A 20,257-nucleotide genomic window follows, 5' to 3' on the forward strand; every position below is an offset into this window, starting at 1 on the left:
ACAATGCATAGAAGGGACAGCCAAATTAGTCCTTCACTGCTGGACAACGCTGATGGAACTAAAAATGGGTTTATAACCCAAGAAAATGAACCCCAGGGCTGTCCAGAGTACTTTCCTGATACCTGGCGAGAGATTAACATGCCAGTCACATACATGCCCTTCAGGTTCAGTTCTGGGAAGGCCTTCAACATACCATTCTGTGATTTTCCCGAATAAAATGACAGACTTCGGTTATGCCTAAGGCTGATTCCTAGATTTTTTTTTTTCTGTGTTCACAGTATCTGGTACATTTTATTTTGTCTAACCAAAATAAAATGTTTATTAGCTTCATTTATGAAAACAAACTCACTTAACATTTTAATTGGAAACAGTTCATATGGTCTGTTCAGTGGAAGCTCAGATAGGCAAAGTGCAATAAGCAGAATGAAATATCAACATATACGTCTCTGCATAAATCAACATGAAAAAGTATTTAAGATGTTTCAAATGGAAAAAGCAAGCTACAAAATAATAACTACAGTGAGAGTTCTCTGTTAAACATTGTTTCCTAAACTATTTATGTAGTACTATTATTTTTGCAAAAATGTTATTGTTTTTGTAATACAAAACAGCAAAATTAATGATAATGTTTGGAAAAAAATATAATGTTCAAAACACATTTATTTTCTAAATCACTTTGAGGTTAATTTATATCAGATAATTTCAACAAATACAACGTTTAATGAAAAAACTGTGGTATACAGTGTAATTGTCTCTGGACAAACATCTTGTTTACAAATTAAGGAACAAAACTATTTCTTTTAATTAAATGTAGGTTTTAGAAAAACATTCATTACACATTACTACCGTAAAAAAAAAAAAAAAAGAATTCCCTAAGAATAGCTCTAGCATCCAGTGAAATCTTAAGAGGTGAACCAAAATGTTTTTTTCAATCATATTCAGAAAATCTAATGTGTTTACTTGCTTGTTGAGTCTTTTCGAGTCTGATCTTTTCGGCTTTGGTGATTAACTACAGAGAAAGAAATCAGAAATTAGAATGTACTGGATACGTAAAAAGAGAAAGATAATTATGACTAGAAAAATCTCATAACTATTAGCTTGAATAAAACTTCTTAAAAAGGGGAAGAAGAAAACAAATGAGATAATTAAGCTTACATCAAATCAGTTACAGAGAGAAGTGTCTAGATTATGGCTTATTAAATAGATACTAAACCTTTGAATTACCTAAGATCCTCTCATTTTAGTTCCAGATTACTAAAAAAATTTTCAATTAAAAATAACCATTCCACCAACAAGGACCTACTATACAGCACAGGGAACACTCCTCAATATTCTGTAATAAATGAAATGGGAAAAGAATTTGAAAAAAGAATAGATACATGTATATGTATAACTGAATCACTTTGCTCTACACCTGAAAGTAACACAACATTGTTAATCAATTATGCTACAATATAAAATTACAAAAAAAAAAAAACATTCCATGCTCGTAATTTTTTTGACATTTTAGGAGGCTTAAGGACCAACATTTGTTGTTTTATAGCCCTTTGGGCTTGAGTATTAATTATCAAGACACTTCTTAAATGATGTGTGGTCTTTAATAATTATATTGTGCTTGAAAATTCATATATTATTTGAATGAGACAGCATATTTTGGGCTGAGTGCTACACAAAGGTTTGCTTACAAATTTAAAAAATATTCCAAATAAGAAACTGCTATTAAGAGTACTTATTAATTACACTCTTACATAAATACTTGAAAATTTTAAAGAAGGCAAATGAAATTATGTGGAATGCAGAAGAACATTTAAAATATCTTTATATTCCAGAAGTTTTCTTGATAAAAAAACTTAAGGTATCTTACTTAGCTTTGGAGGAAATGAAAATTTTATTCTCTTGAAAACACAGATTCTAATGAGTATTCATTAAAATAGTTTATTTAAACTGGTGATAAGTGGCCACTGGCAGGAAATCACTTTCAGATTAAACTAAAAGCCTTTTAATCAGTGAAGTGAGTCAAAATGTAAGTGTTTAAAACTGTCACACCGATATGCTCTTCACAGATTTTATGAATTCCACCTATACCTGCTTAATATCTAACCTATCAGTACTTTGTAAAGGAAAGAACATTTTGATAAAAACATTAAAAAATTCAAAAAAAAACATTAAAAAATTCAAATATGTTTTAAAAACTAAAGAGAAATGACAAAAGCCTTACTGTGTCTCCAGTACCTGTTATCTAATTTTACCAATGTGCTCAAAGCGATAGGGTACACTACAAAGATTTGGTCTGGGTAGAATGAATCAGACCCCTTTTGGCAGATCTTTCCTTCATCTTACTGATCTTTTGTCAGAGGTCTTAATTTAACTTTTCTGTACTCGATTTTTATGGGTAAAAATATCATACATAGAAAATAAAATATTTCTACCAATTCTTTTGTCTTTTAATTCTGTGTAAACTGACCAGAGCTCAGGAAAGTTTCCCCAGTAGCCTTCTCCTCCACAATGTGAAAATAAGAACCAGGATTGTTTTTAGTGCTTTTTTTTTCACTCAATTATGGACCAAGTATAATGTTACTGTGGAAACGGTAGGCTGGCATGTCAGTGAGGTATTTATGCTATACTTTTGGCTGCTAATTTTTTCTAAAATACTTAATTTCCATTACTAACATGCTTGCTTCCAATACTCCAGCTAGTCTCACAATCTCCTTTCAAGACCTCTGCACTTTCTTCTTTTTTTTTAAAATATTTTTATTTATTTATATTTTTGGCTGTGTCAGTTCTTAGTTGCGGCACGCGGGCTTCTCTCTAGTTGTGGCTTGCGGGTTTTTTTCTCTCTAGTTGTGGCATGCAGGCTCCACAGCGCATGGGCTCTGTAGTCTGTGGTACTCGGGCCCTCTAGTTGAGGCGGCGGGCTCAGTAGTTGTGGCACACCGGCTTAGTTGCCCCATGGCATGTGCGATCTTAGTTCTCCGACCAGGGATCAAACCCTTGTACCCTGCATTGGAAGGCAGATTCTTTACCACTGGACCACCAAGGAAGTCCCAAGGCCTCTGCACTTTCTGTTGCCTCCGACTGGAAAGCTGTGCATCTACATTTTTTTTTTTTTTTTTTTTTTGCCGTACATGGGCCTCTCACTGTTGTGGCCTCTCCCGTTGCGGAGCACAGGCTCCGGACGCGCAGGCTCAGCAGCCATGGCTCATGGGCCTAGCTGCTCCGCGGCATGTGGGATCTTCCCGGACCAGGGCACGAACCCGTGTCCCCTGCATCGGCAGGTGGACTCTCAACCACTGCGCCACCAGGGAAGCCGTGTGCATCTAAATTTTCCTGACTTGCTTGCTCACTTCCCTAAGGTCTCCTCTACTGTCACCTTTGCAGATAGAACTTCCCAGACAATCTCATCTCATGTATCCCATTATACTTTTGAGTTTTCTGTACAGCACATGTCATCATCTGACTTATTAATATATTACCTCTAAGCCTCAACAAAGAAGGGGACTTTGTTACTCACAGCTATATACTCAGTTCCTAGAACAGTGGCTAACACAAACTGGCACCAAAAATATTAATTAAATGAATTAAGAAAGAAGTAAACTAAATTACGGTCTAACCCCCTCTCCTCTGAGAAGCTTCTCTGTGTGGTACCTTTTTTTCATTTCATGAAATGAGCAAACTAGATATATCCATAGCTTTAGCTAGGAGTCTATACTTTCAGAGGTTTATCACACAAATCATGTGTATGATAAACCTGATGGTGTAAGAGGTAAATGAGAACTCTCCCAATGATAGAACTACTCACTGCTTTCCAACCCAATTTATAAAATTCCCTAAGTCAGTGTTTATTTCCTTGTCTCAAATTTAATTTGTGGAGATGGAATCTTTCTGAAAAATAAACTTTCTGATTTCTAGTTTTAAAAATATATACAATTTAAATGAAATTTCACACCAATTAGAAGGATAAGCATTATTTAACAAAATGATTTCATTTCAGTTGTCAGTTCTGGATTAATGATTTTATTAACATTTAAATACTCTCAAGCAGGCTTTGAAATTAACACCTTATGGACCTGAAAGAGTCCTTAAGAAGGGAGGCCTCCCCATCTCAGCAAATTTAGTCCACATTCACAGAATTAACAAAGACCAGTAGAAAACCTCCTCCTAAATCATCTTAAATTCCAATGAATCCTAGGCTATCTAACGCTGATGAAAAAACTTAATTTTCCAATTAAAAAATAAACAACAAAGAATTTTATAAATAGGACCCTAAAGCAACAAACCTAGAACATAGGAAGTATGACCTTTCAAGTGCTAATCAATCATAAAAGGATGTACGTACATCGTTCCGTATTTTACCGATTTTTACAATATACATTAAAAAATTTATACTAGTAATATTACTATTATTATGTGCACATAATAGGGCACAGTTATTATGTGCCCTATTTTATTCTAAGCACTTTAAGATGTTCTAACCTTTACATGTATAATAATGTTTTAAAAGAATAAACTAGGCAGCTTACTAGCAACAATAAATATCTGATAAATTTAGTGTCATTTAAAATAAAATTATTGAAAGAGAGACTTGTTTTAAATTATTTAATGTACTTATTTAAGTTTGTTTCTTTCACTTGTCAGCTAGCCTAGAGAAAAAGGAATAAAGCTTACCGTTGCTACAGGGAATGTTATGCATAGTCTCTCAATCTTATCTGTGGAGGCTCATATTTTTAAAAAGTACAATCTAAATACATTGTGTTTTTTACCATTAAGACAATCTTTAAATAATCATTCACCACAAAGCCATAAATGAAAGCAGCCAGAAATTTAAATTACATCACTATTTTCTTTTTTAAAAAAGATAAACTTATATACCCTTGTGTGGAAAATATTTCTAATTTCGTATATTTCAAAATCTAGAGAAATAAAAAAAAATGCATTGATTACCTTCTCAGTGCCTCTTTTCTTTTCACGAGGCTGATTAAGTTTGGCCTGCCTATCTACCAAAATCTTCTGCCAATACCTCTGTTCATGGTCACCTTAAAAAAAACAGAACAAAAAACCCCACGAAAATGCTGATCATAAGGATACAGATGAAGAAACATATTCAAGGCTTTATATTGTCAACAACCGAACCGGAATAGTCTCATTTTATTAATGCTACTTTATGCATATTATAGTACCAAAAAAACCCAACAACGTAGTTTCATTAGCCAAACTCAGAAATTATAGAACAATCACCCCACAATAAGAATTGTTGAAAAAGAATGTTCTATAAAGTTTTACCAGAAAGAATCTCTAGTTTCCAGCAGTGTTTCTTTTTAATTTCCGTATATGCATTTATTACCGCTTGAGCATCGTCAGGAGTTTTAAATCTAGCATGGCATTCTGTATCTCCTTCCAGCAAATCAACATAAACAACTTCTGAGATTACTGCCAAAGTATCCTGCGTTAGAGTTTAGAAAGGCTTAAAGTAAATAATAAAAATGTTTCAATATAATTTTAAAATTATTCCAATGGCTGTACTAGAATCTATTATAAAATTGAGCCATATGTCATTTAAAATGAGGAGAAACTATCCTATATCAAACATTTCTTCTAAATATATACAAATGGGGAATTTCCTGGAGGTCCGGTGGTTAGGACTCTGTGCTCTCTCTGCTGAGGGCCCAGGTTCAATCCCTGGTTGGAGAGCTAAGATCCCATAAGCCACACAGTGCGGCCAAAAACCAAAAAAAAAACCCACAAAAAAACAGAAAACGAGAAAGAAAAAAAGCCCCCAAAACGAATGCTCTTAAAAAGTGACTTGGACAAAGCTGAGAACCAATTTAACATCAACTCTAATAATAACTTTCCTTCCTTCAACAGCATCCTTAAAATCTTAACTGGCATGGGAATATTGCATAAGGAAAAGAGATTTGTAGAGCGGAAGGTACAAATACAACTCCAAATTCAGAAGAAGGTTTCCAAGTCTGGGTGTAGTTAAAGAGTAAAATTAAAAACAAACAAAATCGAAAAGGGATGAAGGAAGGTGTGTTTGCACTTACCTGTACCAAAACACTTATGACTTAAAATATATGTAACCTTTTTATAACCACTTGTGAAAAACATTTCAAGGAACATACAAAGTAGTTCCCAAGTAGTCTATGGGAATACAGATAGCTCAAGAGCTTTTATTCTCTGATAAAAACACCTAAGCAACCTCTTCTAAACAAGTTGAGTCACACAGCAAGGAAAAGTTTTACCTATGCGGCCTGCTGTGAGGGCAAATTAACAAGATTCCTGCATTCCTAGTCTTTTTTTTTTTTCACAGCAGGTTCTAGAGTGTACGCAATGCAATTATGCAGGAATGTTACACTAATTCTTAATTCATCAACTTCCATTCATAAAGCTAAAGAAATAACTGAAGGTTCCCAACTGGGGGAAAAAAGCCTTACCCACCTCACCTCCTTTAGTTTTAACCCAAAATTTCAAGGCACAACTAATTTAGATTACTTTTATTTATTTATTTTAAAACATTTATTATTTTCTTTGGCCCCGCCATGCAGCTTGTGGGATCTTAGTTCCCCGACTAGGGATTGAACCCGGGCCCTCAGCAGTGAGAGCGCGGAGTCCTAACTAGTGAACTGCCAGAGAATTCCCTAGATTACTTTTAGACATTGGATTTTTAAAGTATGAATTACAAAAAGAACTGAGCAATACCTGGAAATATTTTTTCATAAGAAAAGTTTATAAAGTAGTAAAAACCTGTGCTTATGTACAAGCCAGGGACTATATCTTAATTCATACCAACACTTAAAACACTGCCTATCACAAAATAGGCTCTTAATAAATGTATGCTAATTCAATGAAAAAAAAATTAAGAGAACTGGAGAGAAATATACCTGCTAATTCTTCCCATTTCTCTATCTATTCAATATTAAATTTAGACACAAAGCAAGAAACTATGGTATGAAGTGATGAAATTTTAATGTGTTCATTGGTAGTAGTTAGAGTTTTATAATTGATTTATCAGACAGATTAGATTACTACAATTCAAAAGATATTTACTAAATATCCATTATAATGTCAGGCTAATCTCCGGATTTAAAACCCTTCTTAGAATGACAAATTAACCTGGTAATCACATGGGCAAGTCACAGACAGCAGTAACAATCGTAGCTCAGTTTTTGTTCCAGCAAAATGTAAGTAATTACTAACTTGGTTAATGCAGTTATTTTACGATTTTGGTGATCATAAATGAAGAATCTATAATTGACATAATTACCATTTAGATAATAAAAGCTATTTGATAAATATAATTAAACCTATGTCAGTCATTCCAAATAACAAACTTTGTGTAATTTTTCTGTTAAATCTTTTTCAATCTGACTAACCACAGCAGCGTTTACATCCTCAATTTTTTATCCTTCTTATTTGAAAGTCTATACTGTGACCAAACTTGAAATGCAAGCTGGTAATACCAATTTGGGATTGACTAGGTTTAATACTGTAATGAGAATCTAAATTTTGTGTTAGTGACAGCTACAGGATTTTAGGGGATAGGGTTTCAGATGAAGAGTGCTTACAGATGGTTACAATGAGCAACCTTAATGGTTATGCGAGTCAAAAAATGTGACTGCTAAGAGTCTATGCAAAAGCAAAACAATATACTACATGGTGCTGATGTCAGTATAAGAATTTTAAATATATTTGCTACGTTACAGAACATGTTATATAGTTTAAAAAGAAAGCGTCTTACCTAAATGGGTGACAAGGTTTAAAAGTAAATAAAATATGGTACTCCCACTCAAAGGAATATGTGAATAAGAAAGGAATATTGCTGTGCTGGTACAAAATGCTGTAAAAGATAACTTTATAAAGTGAAAAAAGAAGACTAGTACCATATGAATAGCAATTTGAAGTGTAAATTGTGTAGAAATAAAGATTTATTTGCATATGCATGTAAAAGTTTTGGAGCTTTGGAAAATAGTTCACACTTTTCTGTAATTGTTTCAAATTTTTAAAATAATCAGCATGGATTAAAAATACCAAAAATTTTTAAAAATAAAAAATTTAAAGGCTCTTTTCTCCAAAAAAACCCGTGCCTTTCAGGAAAAAAAATTTCTATTCCCAAGAGGATTCATTAACAGACAAAAATAAACTAAGCCCATGGTAAGTGAAAAATATGCATATTATCCCTTTTATTCCGAAATCGTTCTGACTTGTTTTAAGTCACAAAATCTTTTAGGAATCTATTGAAAGCTAAGAGCTCTAATGAAAACAAATTACAAATTCTCTAGTTTGCTCCAAACCAGACAATGGCAGATAATTACAATTTTATTTTAAAAATTATTTCAAACCAACTCTAATGTTGATTAAATATTTAAAAAAGTTTTAGCACTAAGTATTTTCCTAAAATCTAGTTTCTCTAGGTTTTTCTGAAAACAGAGGAAGTCCCCTAAAAAATGAATACTGGAAAACATTTTACTTTATCTACCCTATTAGTTATAATAACTATAGTATGGTTTCCTTATCCAACTATACAACCACCATTAAGGGCACCAATAAAAATAAGTACAAATTGCTCTTTTCCTATAAATGGATTAAACTATATTCACTGTAAATTTGATCCAGTGAGGAATTTCAGTCTTTAGAATTTGCTTCAAGTCAAACTTAAGGGTTATTATGGAATCAAAACCAGTAATCAGTTTATCACAAGAGAACAAATTCTAATTTGATTTGCTTCATTTTCCACATTCAAAACACCTTCACATGGGGGAGTTTTTTAGAGGAAAGAGAAACAACTATCCTGGGGATACAAAAGCATTACCCTGACTTGTTTCCTGCCAGGTAAAGGCTCAGCGCTAATGATCTTCACAATCACACCACTCACAAACTGTGGTCCTGCTGCATTAACCTTCTCCTGGGGACCACCCTCTTCACTGTCTGCTGTTTGAAAAGAAGAAGACCAGAAATAAATCTCTTACACTTAATAATTTAACCCTTAGGAGGCCCACTTTAGAATAACAATAATGATTTCTCAGCCTGATTTAAATAATTAAATTTACTCATAAAGTCATCATGTTGTAAGTTATACTATTTATTGCAGATCAGCATGAAGTAAAATACAAAAACCTTTATTATTGTAAATGCAAACTTTTACCATTAGAAGAGCACCTGTAAAACCTTAATAAAAAAAAAGCTCCTTTACAATGAACCAAGTAACAAAGTGCTTTACTAAGTGAAGAAATAAACAGGCATAGGATAATATATAAGAATATTGTATATAAATTACAATTCAAATGTGAAATTTATATTTTCAACTTACAGGAATTTAAAATATATCCTAATATTGAAGATTTCACAAAAATCTTGTTTTAATTTGTTCCTGCTTGTGGTTAATACCAAGGAGTAACATGTCATGTGAGAAATTATCATCTTTGTTTCTATAAACCTGCTCAACTCAAACTAGGCACTCATTACTAAATTTGATTAATAATGAAAACTGTAGAGAAAACTTATATGATTAAAAAAGATTGTTTAAAATGAACCCTTCAAATATTCTTATGTTAAGAATAAATCACGTCAGGACAACTTGACAAATCAGTAATTTTTCTAATAACAAGCACTGTATAATCAAGTTTTTAAAACTAAAGTTTATCATATAATAACTCAGAAAGTACATTTAGTGTAAGTACAATATAATGATACAAAAACTATCACAGTGATGCTTACTTTTTTCATTTTTCATTTCGGACTTAGTAGGTACTCCATGGTTTGTTTCCATTTCTGACTCTAATTTTATTTGGGATATTGTTTTTTTTAAAGAAGCCATGCTAGCTTTTTGCAGTGCTAAATACTCTTTTTTCAAATCCAGCCATTGGGTCCTATAATGAAAAAACACTGTAGTTTTAAAATAGTGACAATAGATCATTAAATAAAAAGTAAGTATCTAATACAGACATTCAGTGACTTACAATCACTCCTCCTCCCAACCTTTCTTTCTTTAAACACTTACACTCAAATTATTTCCTGAGTTCTAAGTCCATCTGGCAAACAAACAAAGGGGAGTTCCCTTTGCCCCAACATTCAGATTAAATGTTTTATATTTGATGATTCAATTCTTGAGTATGTTTCAAATATCTGAATTGATGAAACTAAAAGTATTGAATTAATTAACTAGTAACATTTACTAGAAAAGTCAGTCAACTTTGGGGAAAAAATGAGAAATTAAAATTTAAAGATTTGTTAAACTGCTTCCAATTTGAGAGACAACATTCCTTAGTATTTACTTGAGTCAAAAGGAATTTCTAAGAAGAAAAAAACACCCCATGGAAGCAATTTATTTATTTACATACATTTAACGTGTAAGATGTTTCTTCAAACAGCTAGAGCTCCTCCAGATAGAAACACAATGCCTCGCCTGGCTCTGCAGGAGTACTCATTGTTACCCTAATCTATGCCATCAAACAAGCAGATAGGGGATTTTTTTTTTTTTTTTTAAAAGAGGAGAATATCTGTGGTAATGGTTTTAGCTGTTAACATTGACATCTGTATACTTCAAAAAAAAAAAAAAGTATCCAGACCCACCCAGGACCATACATTCCCTGAGAGCTGATACATTAGAATAACAAAGGGCTCTTGTAATGATTCTCTGAGATAAAAAGGCAAAAGGAATTCAGGAGTTAAGAATAGTATAAATAGAAGTACCCAAAGTCCTTGCCTTTTAACCCTCCAAGAGGAAAACTGGATTCTTTGGAAAGTAATCCAGGAAGGTTAAGAAAAACTCTCTTCTAAAAGGTATGCCATTTGCTTTCTTCTACTTATCTCTCACTCCTTGAGTAGATGGACTCCCTTTAACTTTAACATGGAAGTACTTTCTGTGACTTTTAAAATAGTAAGTGCTTCCATGTTTTAGTAGAAGTGAATCCAAATTATGCCTCCGGATTCGAGATGGCAACCTTTCTAATTTACAGAAGCCAAGGGGATCCCCTTTGCTTTAACATGGGGGTACCTGCTGTGTAAAACAAAAGTAAGTGCTTCCATGTTTCAGTGGAGGTGTCCCCAAACCGACACTTTCAAGGATTCAGATCTATTTTTATAGGATTAAACTGTTGAAACTGGCTACTAGTGAAGCTCTGAAAATAAAATAATGAAAATACAGCATTGCTTGTTAAATTTTGAATAAAGGATAAAAATATATAATCCTTACAATGAAATTTTACTTAATTTAACTTCATATATCTTTGTCGGACAGGTCCAAACTGACGCGTTTGTTCTGATCCCAGATTATTTTCTAACTTTCCTTTACAGGTCAAAGGACATTCATGATTTTTATTTTTCTTCCCAAGACTGGGCTCCCCACCACTTAAACGTGGATGTACTTGCTTTGAAACTAAAAAAGTAAGTGCTTCCATGTTTTAGTGATGGTAAGTCTTCCTTTTTCATTTTAACTTCAAGAAAACTTCAGGAGTACTTAACTGAATGGCCGGTCTATGATACATTAAAGCTGTGCTTCTAAATCTATTAAGGAACACCCTCTACTTTAACATGGAGGCACTTGCTGTGACTTGATAAAAAATAAGTGCTTCCATGTTTTAGTGTGGTGGTTCCTTTTTAAACCCCAATCGTGTTAAAGCAACTTGTCTGCAGATCATGGCTTCAGGCCATTACTGTTGCTAATATGCAACTCTGTTCAATACAAATTGGAATTGCACTTTAGCAATGGTGATGGAGTGTGTCAAATGCCAACAATATAATTTGTACCGCTGACTTACTTTGATAGTACTCGTAATGGTATAACCTCTTCTCCCATTTTATGCCTCTCTTTATGTTTTTTCTTATGCTTTCTTTTTGCTTTCAAGAGGGATCCATCTTTTATATCTCCAGTGTCTTTTTCCTCTTCAGTAGAGACTTCTAATTCTAAATTAAAAAATAAAGTCGTGAGTTAAGAAAAAAGAACCTTATTTATCTAATCGTAAGCTTAAAGTTAGAAATACCTTTGTTTTCTTTACAAACTTCTGAAGCTTTTTTAATGTCTTTCTGAGCCACTTTTTTAAGTTTTGATTTGGGAGTTAGGTAATCTGCATCTTCAGAGCTACTTCTCTTTCTCTTCCCTGTTTTGCCTAAAGGTAAGCTGGATACTTCAGTTCTTTCTCGTTTTTTCTTCTTCTTTGTGGGTGGCTTTTGGGCTTCAGTAACCTCTACTTCAGAGCCCTCAGATGTGGTCCTCGATCTTTTTTTACAGACGCTTTCCTTGCTTGGGTCCATATTTGACTCTTTGGTCTGGATACTGTCTTCTTTCTTCATTCGGCCTTTCTTCTTCTTTTTCTTTTTCTTTTCTTCTGTAACAATTTTATCTTTTTATTATTTATTATTTTACTTCAACTACATCTACTTTAAAAATATTTAATAACTCACCAGCTACTCTAAGGGCAGGAATGGGCTTGTTTTTCACTGTCTTGGGAAATACACCAGGTTTTCTTGGTGCTTCCTCTGGTGGGTTATTAAGAAACTGAAATGAAATAAAATTTTGTTACTATTTAAAACAGTTGGTTATTTTCTTTTCCTTTGTTTTAGGTTCTGGACCTACCTCAATAGCTTTTGCTGCTTGTTCTTTTGTCTCAAATTCCACAAAGGCAAATCCCTTTGGATCTCCAGTAGACTTATAATGTGGTATACTTATATAAACAACATTGCCACATTTCCCAAATACTCTTTCAATCCAGCTGTGATTAACATTTTTGGGAAGTAATTCCTATGATAAATTAGAAGCAATATTAAATAAAATGTTAAATCTTAAAATAAAGTTTTACTTAACTGAATATTAAAATGTTTCTGTTGTTTTTTTGGGGACAACACTTCTGAGCTTTTCCAGAAAAATGGCTCACCACATACACAGTCCGCTCATCCTCATCCTTTGGTCTTTCACCCAGAGGCTTTTTTCTCCTGATTCTGGTGCCTTCTAAATCCAGCTTTAAAACAGTAAATAAGGTTAATACACTAATACAATATAATGTGACATAATAAGTTGTAACAATTCTTACCTCTACAACAGCTGAATTTTTCAGTGCTCTGGCTATTAACTTTCCATCAGTGGTCAATTTTTTCATTTTGTTGAATGACACGAGAAGTGATATATCAACATCTAATGAAAACAAGTTAAAGTGAATAAATATAATTAAAAAGAAAACATTAAAAATATAAACATTAAAAATAAAAAGAAAAAGAAAACATTAAAAATATAAACCAGCAGGATAAAATGGTACTTGGGATGAATTAAATCTGCCCCTTAAGTTAGACACAGCCTTACTGGTCACAGTTATACATTCATAACAGAAAATTGATACAACTTCCCTTCAAAACTAGTCAAAGGTGTTTTGAAATGTAGACTAGGTAAAATGCCTTTCTGTCTGAATCCTGCACATACCTCTATGCATTCTCAAATAAACATGCGTGGTAAATGTTCATCTGCTTTGAAGTTGCTAGAGGCCTAGTGAGTCTTTAACTGTAAAAATATAAAGGCTATATAAAAAGTGGCCTACAATAGTTCTCGTAAAATTATACACATTACACAAGCGTAGTGGAGTTGATGCTATATATACACTACATTATAGAATTACATACACTATCTTAGAAGTAGATACACCTCTTAAAACTAGTTCAATTATACACTGAAGCAAACTTACATCCATCTCTAGATTTTTCTATCTGCTCTCGAAGAAATCTATCCTTGTGAAGATTTGCATCTCCAAACCAGAAGTCCACCTGCTTTGCAATATCTGCAAGCACCTGTTTTACCCGAGACCTTTTCTTTTTTTCTACTTCTTTTTTCTTTTCAGTGCTTTCCTCTTCCAGTGCTTTTTCTTGATTTCCACTTCCAGTTTCCATTCCTGTCAACTGGGAAAAGGTAAATATCAACTCAGTACAAGTAATTAGTAATACGGAAAAAATGTTTAGTTTAGCCTTTGACTGAAGGGAAATGGACTCAAATTTGACTGCCAGAGAACAAACTTCAGGGGAACACTTCATTTTTCACCATCAGCTGAGGAAACTTTCATTGGTCTTCTTGAGTGGTTTTTTTTTTTTTTAGTTCTTTCTCGTTCACTTCTCATTTGGCCTTGTTTTTACTTTAAAAATAATTTACCTCCTATGTTATGGAGCACAGCTTCAGGATTTTATGTCTTAAACTGCAGAACCAGATTATCCTAGTATAATTTATGTCTACATTTATATCTCAAAGTATATCATTAGGAACTGAAACATTTTCAAAAACCTCAAAAAAGTTATTTGCATTTTAAAATACAACTTCTAATGAAATAAAAATTGATTCTTGATTTTTAAAAATGTTAATTTGTTTACTAGAAGCAGAATTCAACTGATAAGTCACAGAATCCACCATCTCTTTTTCAGGTGACCTTCCTGTCCCAGTGTTTATTTCTTGGTCAGCAACTTTCAACCCCCTCATTCCTCAAGTCACTGTGCATGCTTCTTTGCTCCCTCCACTCCAGCCATGCTGCTTTTCTAGCTGTAGCTACAACTCAGCTGGCAAACTGAACTGAGGGATTTTTGAATCTTGCTATTCTTTCTAAAATTATCCCCTAGATAACATGGCTTGCTTCCTCACTTGCTTAAGTCTTGTTCAAATGTCACCTCAGTGAGATCTCCCATAACCCTATTACTATACATTTGTTTATTCTTTATCCTTCCTAGAATGTAAGATTGATGAAATCAGATTTTTGTCTCTTTTGCTTACTGGTGAATCCCCAGTCCCTGGTACACAGTACTCACTCAAAAATTTGTTGAATGAATTGTGTCATCTTAGTTGAATCACTAAAGGTATGCACACAAAAATGAGTAGATGAGCAAAGGCTTAACATGAGGCCTGGGGTGATGCAGCCTTGCCTAAGAATAATCTCGGTCTCCCATAACATGGTTTTTTGGAAACAGGAGCATTAAGACAAATGGGGAGAGTCATCTGTCTCCTCTGTCGCACTGGGTTGGGCGCTGCTATTAGCTGGTATGCAGTCCTTAAGGCTGTGACCAGAATGACACAGTAGATTGGTGGGCAAAAGGGCTAAAGCTTTTACATATCAAGGTGACCCAAAACACCGTTTGCCTTTATCTGTGGAAGCCATACTTGTCTACTGTAGATGGCAGGGCTGGGGGCAGGGGAAGCAGTGGATTTGAGTAAATGCTGGGGCTAGGACTCCAGATGAGATGAAGATTCTGTCTCCACTGTATCTTCTGCCTTGTATCCTTTAAAGCTCAGTAAACACAGTATTAGATTAAAGCCTATTTGTGTCTCCTGAGTCTGACTGTCAGCTAGAATCTGTCACTGCAGCAGTGATGTTGCAGACAGTACCAGAAATAGTGTTTCAAAGTGACATCCGGTAAGAGGGTACAAAGCCATTAATGCATTTCACTTCAATCTCCAACTAAATATGCCAAAGTCAATAGAAGAGTATTCTGGTATTTTTAAAATAGGCTTTTTGACTTTGGTTCTATTGACCAAAGTCAATAGAAGAGTATTCTGGTATTTTTAAAATAGGCTTCCGCTGATTGGCTAAGCACCAAGTTTTTAAATATACAAGTAATGAAGTATTTATTTAGATGATGCTAGCATAACTCATAAAATGGAGGAATATGGGGCTTCCCTGGTGGCGCAGTGGTTGAGAGTCCGCCTGCCGATGCAGGGGACACAGGTTCGTGCCCTGGTCCGGGAGGATCCCACATGCTGTGGAGCGGCTGGGCCTGTGAGCCAGGGCCGCTGAGCCTGAGCGTCCGGAGCCTGTGCTCCGCAACGGGAGAGGCCACAACAGTGAGAGGCCCTCGTAACGCAAAAAAAAAAAAAAAAGGAGGAATATGTCAGAATTAATCATTAGAAAGACAATCAGGTGTCATTCAGTGCTGCATAACCACAGTCCTCACCTCGCACTCCCACTCCAACCCATCCTGTCAGGCTTTCCTTTCCACCTTTCTAATGAAACTGAAAACAATTATCTCCGCTGTCTACCGGACCTCTCAGCAGCATCCGCAGTCGGTAACTCCCTCACTGAAAACGTTTTCTTCCTTTAGCTTCCAGGAGCATTCTTCTCAATTTCCTTTTCCGGACCCTCCTACTCCGCTCTACCTTTACATGCTGCCTAGGATTGCATTCAGTCCTGAGCCCCCTTCTTATCTACACAGACCTCCTTTCAGAGGGTGTCTGGCTTGAAGCTCCTTGGCTCTATGCTGATGTTTCACAAATCTATCTTTTCCCTGACTTTTCCCATTAGCTCCCCATTCCAACATGGAACTGTCCATTTGACCTCTTCACTTGTTTATTTCTTGCGTATCTCAAGCTTAAATTGGCAGAAATTGAACTCTCTAATTTTAACAAACCTATTTTTTGCCTAGTTTTCCCCACCTCAGAAAACACCAGTGACAAAATTGCTGAGAGGGCAAAAACACTGAAATTCTTAATTCTTCTTTCCTCACACCCCATAGCCAATTCATTAGCATTTCTGTTAGCTCTACCTTTTCGAAATACATACTGAATATGAATCTTTCTCATTTCTTCCATCACAACCACCTGTTCCAAGCTATCACGGTGTCTTGCCTGAACTTCTGCAAACACATCCTAACATTTGCTTGCTTCTACTCTTCTTCCATTATCATCAATTTTCCAGATAGCAGCTGGAATAATCATTTAAATATGTACATAAAATGTCAATCTCTTGAACAAAATCCTCCACACGTTTCTTATCACACTCCGAATAGAATCCAAAATCCTTACTGTGGCCTACAGGCCCTATTCCATCTGGCCTGGGGATCTCGCTCTAACTTCATCACTCGCAACTTCTTCCAGGGTGCTCATTCCAACCACAACATACCATCTTTTTGTTCCTTTTTAAACAAGCTAAGGCCATTCCCATCTCAAGGCTCCTGTTGCTCTCTAGCTTCCCTGCCACACCTGCAGAGATTACTTCCTTGTTCATTCAGGTCTCTGCAAATGTCACTTTCTCAAAGAGGCTTTCTCTTTCACCCAATCTAAAATATCCCCTCCCAGCCAACCTTAACCCTACCCGCCCCCTTAGTCACCACTTTCTACACTTGTATCCTCTTATCCCTAACTGGAATAATAATTCTATTGCCTGTCTGCCTCACTAGAATAAAACACTATGAAGGTAGAGACTTCAGTTTGATCACAACCTCAGCATTTGTTGAATAGCTAAATAATATATCTAAAAGGATCTAATAAACTGTAAAGTGTTAAGCATTTCAAGTTATTTTGTTAGGGGGTCAAATGTAGGGTATGACTGTCACTACAGCAGGGTCCACGCTAACTTTCCTTCTGAAAAAACTACAAATTATAGAGGGCAGACTACCAGCTCTCCACTTCTTTGCATCGTCAAAGCCACCATCTAAGGAAATAGCGGACAGAACTGCATAAACACAGAAAGTCACAGTTCTCCCAGAAATCAGACTTTTCCCATCATTCTCATATCTCAGCCCAGATACTCTCCTTCTTTCCTTCTCCTAAAGAATTTTTTGTGGCTTGGAGAATTAAGTTCAGAAAATCTTGCCTAGTGTGAATAACACTCATCTGCAAATTTTAATCTTAAAAATATATTCTATAGATAATCAAATATACCTTCACTTTAGGGGAAGACATGAATTAAACAGGAAATAACAAGCTATGGTACAAGTTAGCTTCCCTACACAATGGTTGCAGAAGATCAGGAAGTTACATGGCAGTATTTTTGTTACAATTTTGATCTTCATAGTTTACTTTCTCAATGTCCTATGATAAAAAATATGTGTGTTGTCATTCCATATATTCCAAATCAAACTTATTATCTTTCTTACCCATGACTGTTCTTCTCACCATCCTCATTTTATTTAAGGATGACATATTCCACTTAGTTAACCAAGCAAGCTATTTACTAGCTGTATGGATTTTGAGCAAGTTACCTCATCTTTCTATGGTCTATAAAATGTGAATAAAAATTATACCTGCATAATAGAGTTGTAAGAATTAATCAAAATAAATAAACCATTTCCCATTGCTGCTATATAGCACACACTCAATAATATGTAAGCATTATTATTTATTATCATTTTATCATTTACCAATCTGTTATTAAGTACTATGAATTCAACCTTTGGAATGGCTCTTATCTCCATCCACTGTTTTCCACAACTACTGTCACAACAGTATGGAACTAGTTTATAAATTGTTCTAGAAGTCATCCATCCTTCACAGAAGCTGTGTAACTTGTCTAAAACACAGATCTAATTTTCTGACTCTGACATTAAAACTTCCAACATTAGAAACTCCTCAGCACCTTCTAGTAACATAATCTGTGGTTTTAAAAAATTGTTAAATGAATGAACTGGTTTCATGGGCTTTAAACAAATAAAAGTTACCGTGTAACAATGTCAGTTACTTTACATACGTTGTTCTAAATCCTCATAATCCCTCTAGGTTCTTTTAACTTCTTTTTACAAAGGCTCAAAGATTAAGTGACTTGGCTAAAGCTAGCTGGGTAAGTAAGCTCAGGTATGCTTGACTCCCACACTGCCTACCTCTTAGCAGACCTTCTTGCAACCTGTTACCATGTGCTCTATGTTCTGACTCAGAAATCCTTAATCTGAAGCCCATGGAATTTGCGAGGGATTTCAAGAATTCTTGTGAATCCCATGAAATTTTCAAAAGATGAATTTTAAAGAAAAGGTGAAATCATTACTCTTCTACATATATAAAATGATCACATGTCAAAGATTTTATTTAAGCAATTAACCAGGGAACTAGCCAAGTGTTAAAAACCAGGAGTTTTTAACTCCTGGTTAAAAGGAATTACTCAAAAACTCCTTTTCAAAGGAGAACTCAAAAATTAGACATGCACAAGTACAAGCAATCAGGAATGTTGAAATGAATTTGTTAAAATAGATTGCAATACTAATCAAGGCAATAATTGCAAGACTGATTTCCATTATTGTTTTCTACAACTTACACAATTGTAAAATAGCTCAATGACGATGAAAGGCAGAGATAGCCTTGAACAGTGAGCTAGACAAGACACCACATATATGTGTGTGTGAATATATATATATATATATATATATATATATATAAAATGGGCCATTTCAACGTCTTCCACAATTTTTCTTAGAAAAAGTTGTAGCAAAATGTTTTCACATGTACATGCATTTTCCTGGGAGGCTCATCCACAGCTTTAAAATCATGTTTTAAAAGGAAATGGTGTGCCCAAAAGGTTAAGAACCATTGTTCTAGTCACAGCTGACTATTCAGCAGTACCCAAAAACTTTCTTGTCTCTTGGGCCTTCGCTTTAAATGAGTCTTCTCGTCTTCCTTGCCTTATAAACTTCTATACAATTTTCAAGGCCCAGGTTAAATGGTATCTTACTCTTTCTAGCCTTCCACTACCACGTCTCCCGTAATCAACTGCCTCCTCATCTGTTTTCTCTTAAGTAAGTCTATTAACGTACTCGGTACACTATTTAACGCTTATTATTTGTTCCTTCCATAACTGGATTTTCAGCTCTCTGAATGACAAGGACTAAAGTTCTGAGAAAGAAAATGACTTAATTTTAAAATACAAGTCCTCACATTCGGTATCTTTTAGCCAGCAAAACTCGAACCTGTGAAGTAAAGCAATTTCACTTTTGACTACTGCCTCTCTCGGTACCCGTGCTTCCGCACGGACGCCGCCAAACGCTGGACGGCCCCGAACCTTCCAACACCGGACAACACGCGCCCCCAATCACTGAAAACTGGGAACTACAAGGGCTGCCGGAGGACTTTTGCGCGTGCGCACAGAGCACTACGACGAGCAAACTGATGGTTGATGGGAGGGGGCGGGGTGAGGACAGATGATAGAATGGGCTGCATAAAAAAGGACTGAGAGAAATTCAGACCTCACCTAACCTGGGCGACCCTATAGTCCACTTAGAACTTACTCCGTCCAATTCCCAAAATACAGGGCCAGAGACTGCGTCCTTCAGTCCTTCGCGTCTCCCGATCCTTAAAGTCGTAGTTGTTTTCGCGTCATAGGAGGAGCGACACCGTTCTTCCGTACGCCTCGGAAAAGACAGGCCCAGCGACTGTGCGCCTGTCGTTTACGTCACAGGCGTGGGCTGCCTCAGCGTGCGGGGCGGGGCATCGGAGAAGGCGGCCGCTGCGGAGGCTCGCAGACGATGAAGAATTTGATTGGCGGTTTGAAAACGGCGGTTCTCGCCGGGGCGGTGGTGGGCGGGCTAAATATTGGAGCTTGAT

General features: G+C 35.4%; 1 protein-coding gene across 2 annotated transcripts; it reads right to left on the minus strand.

The window, feature by feature from the left end:
* Positions 1–642: 642 nt before the first annotated feature.
* Positions 643–20,099, minus strand: LARP7 (La ribonucleoprotein 7, transcriptional regulator). Of its 2 annotated transcripts, none has more exons than XM_019927835.3 (13): positions 19,942–20,099; positions 13,665–13,875; positions 13,023–13,123; positions 12,867–12,950; positions 12,569–12,733; positions 12,397–12,490; positions 11,976–12,317; positions 11,754–11,898; positions 9,712–9,863; positions 8,807–8,925; positions 5,281–5,440; positions 4,942–5,033; positions 643–1,009 (listed from the first exon to the last, which is right to left on the minus strand). In XM_019927835.3, exons 2-13 carry the CDS (start codon positions 13,864–13,866, stop codon positions 929–931), a joined length of 1,737 nt encoding a protein of 578 aa, XP_019783394.1. In that variant the 5' UTR covers positions 13,867–13,875; positions 19,942–20,099; the 3' UTR covers positions 643–928. The 2 variants fall into 2 exon arrangements, with proteins under 2 accessions (XP_019783394.1, XP_019783388.1); XM_019927829.3 differs by having other exon boundaries at positions 11,976–12,320.
* Positions 20,100–20,257: the final 158 nt, after the last annotated feature.

The sequence above is a fragment of the Tursiops truncatus genome, chromosome 5, assembly GCF_011762595.2.
Source record: "Tursiops truncatus isolate mTurTru1 chromosome 5, mTurTru1.mat.Y, whole genome shotgun sequence".
Taxonomy (NCBI): domain Eukaryota; kingdom Metazoa; phylum Chordata; class Mammalia; order Artiodactyla; family Delphinidae; genus Tursiops; species Tursiops truncatus.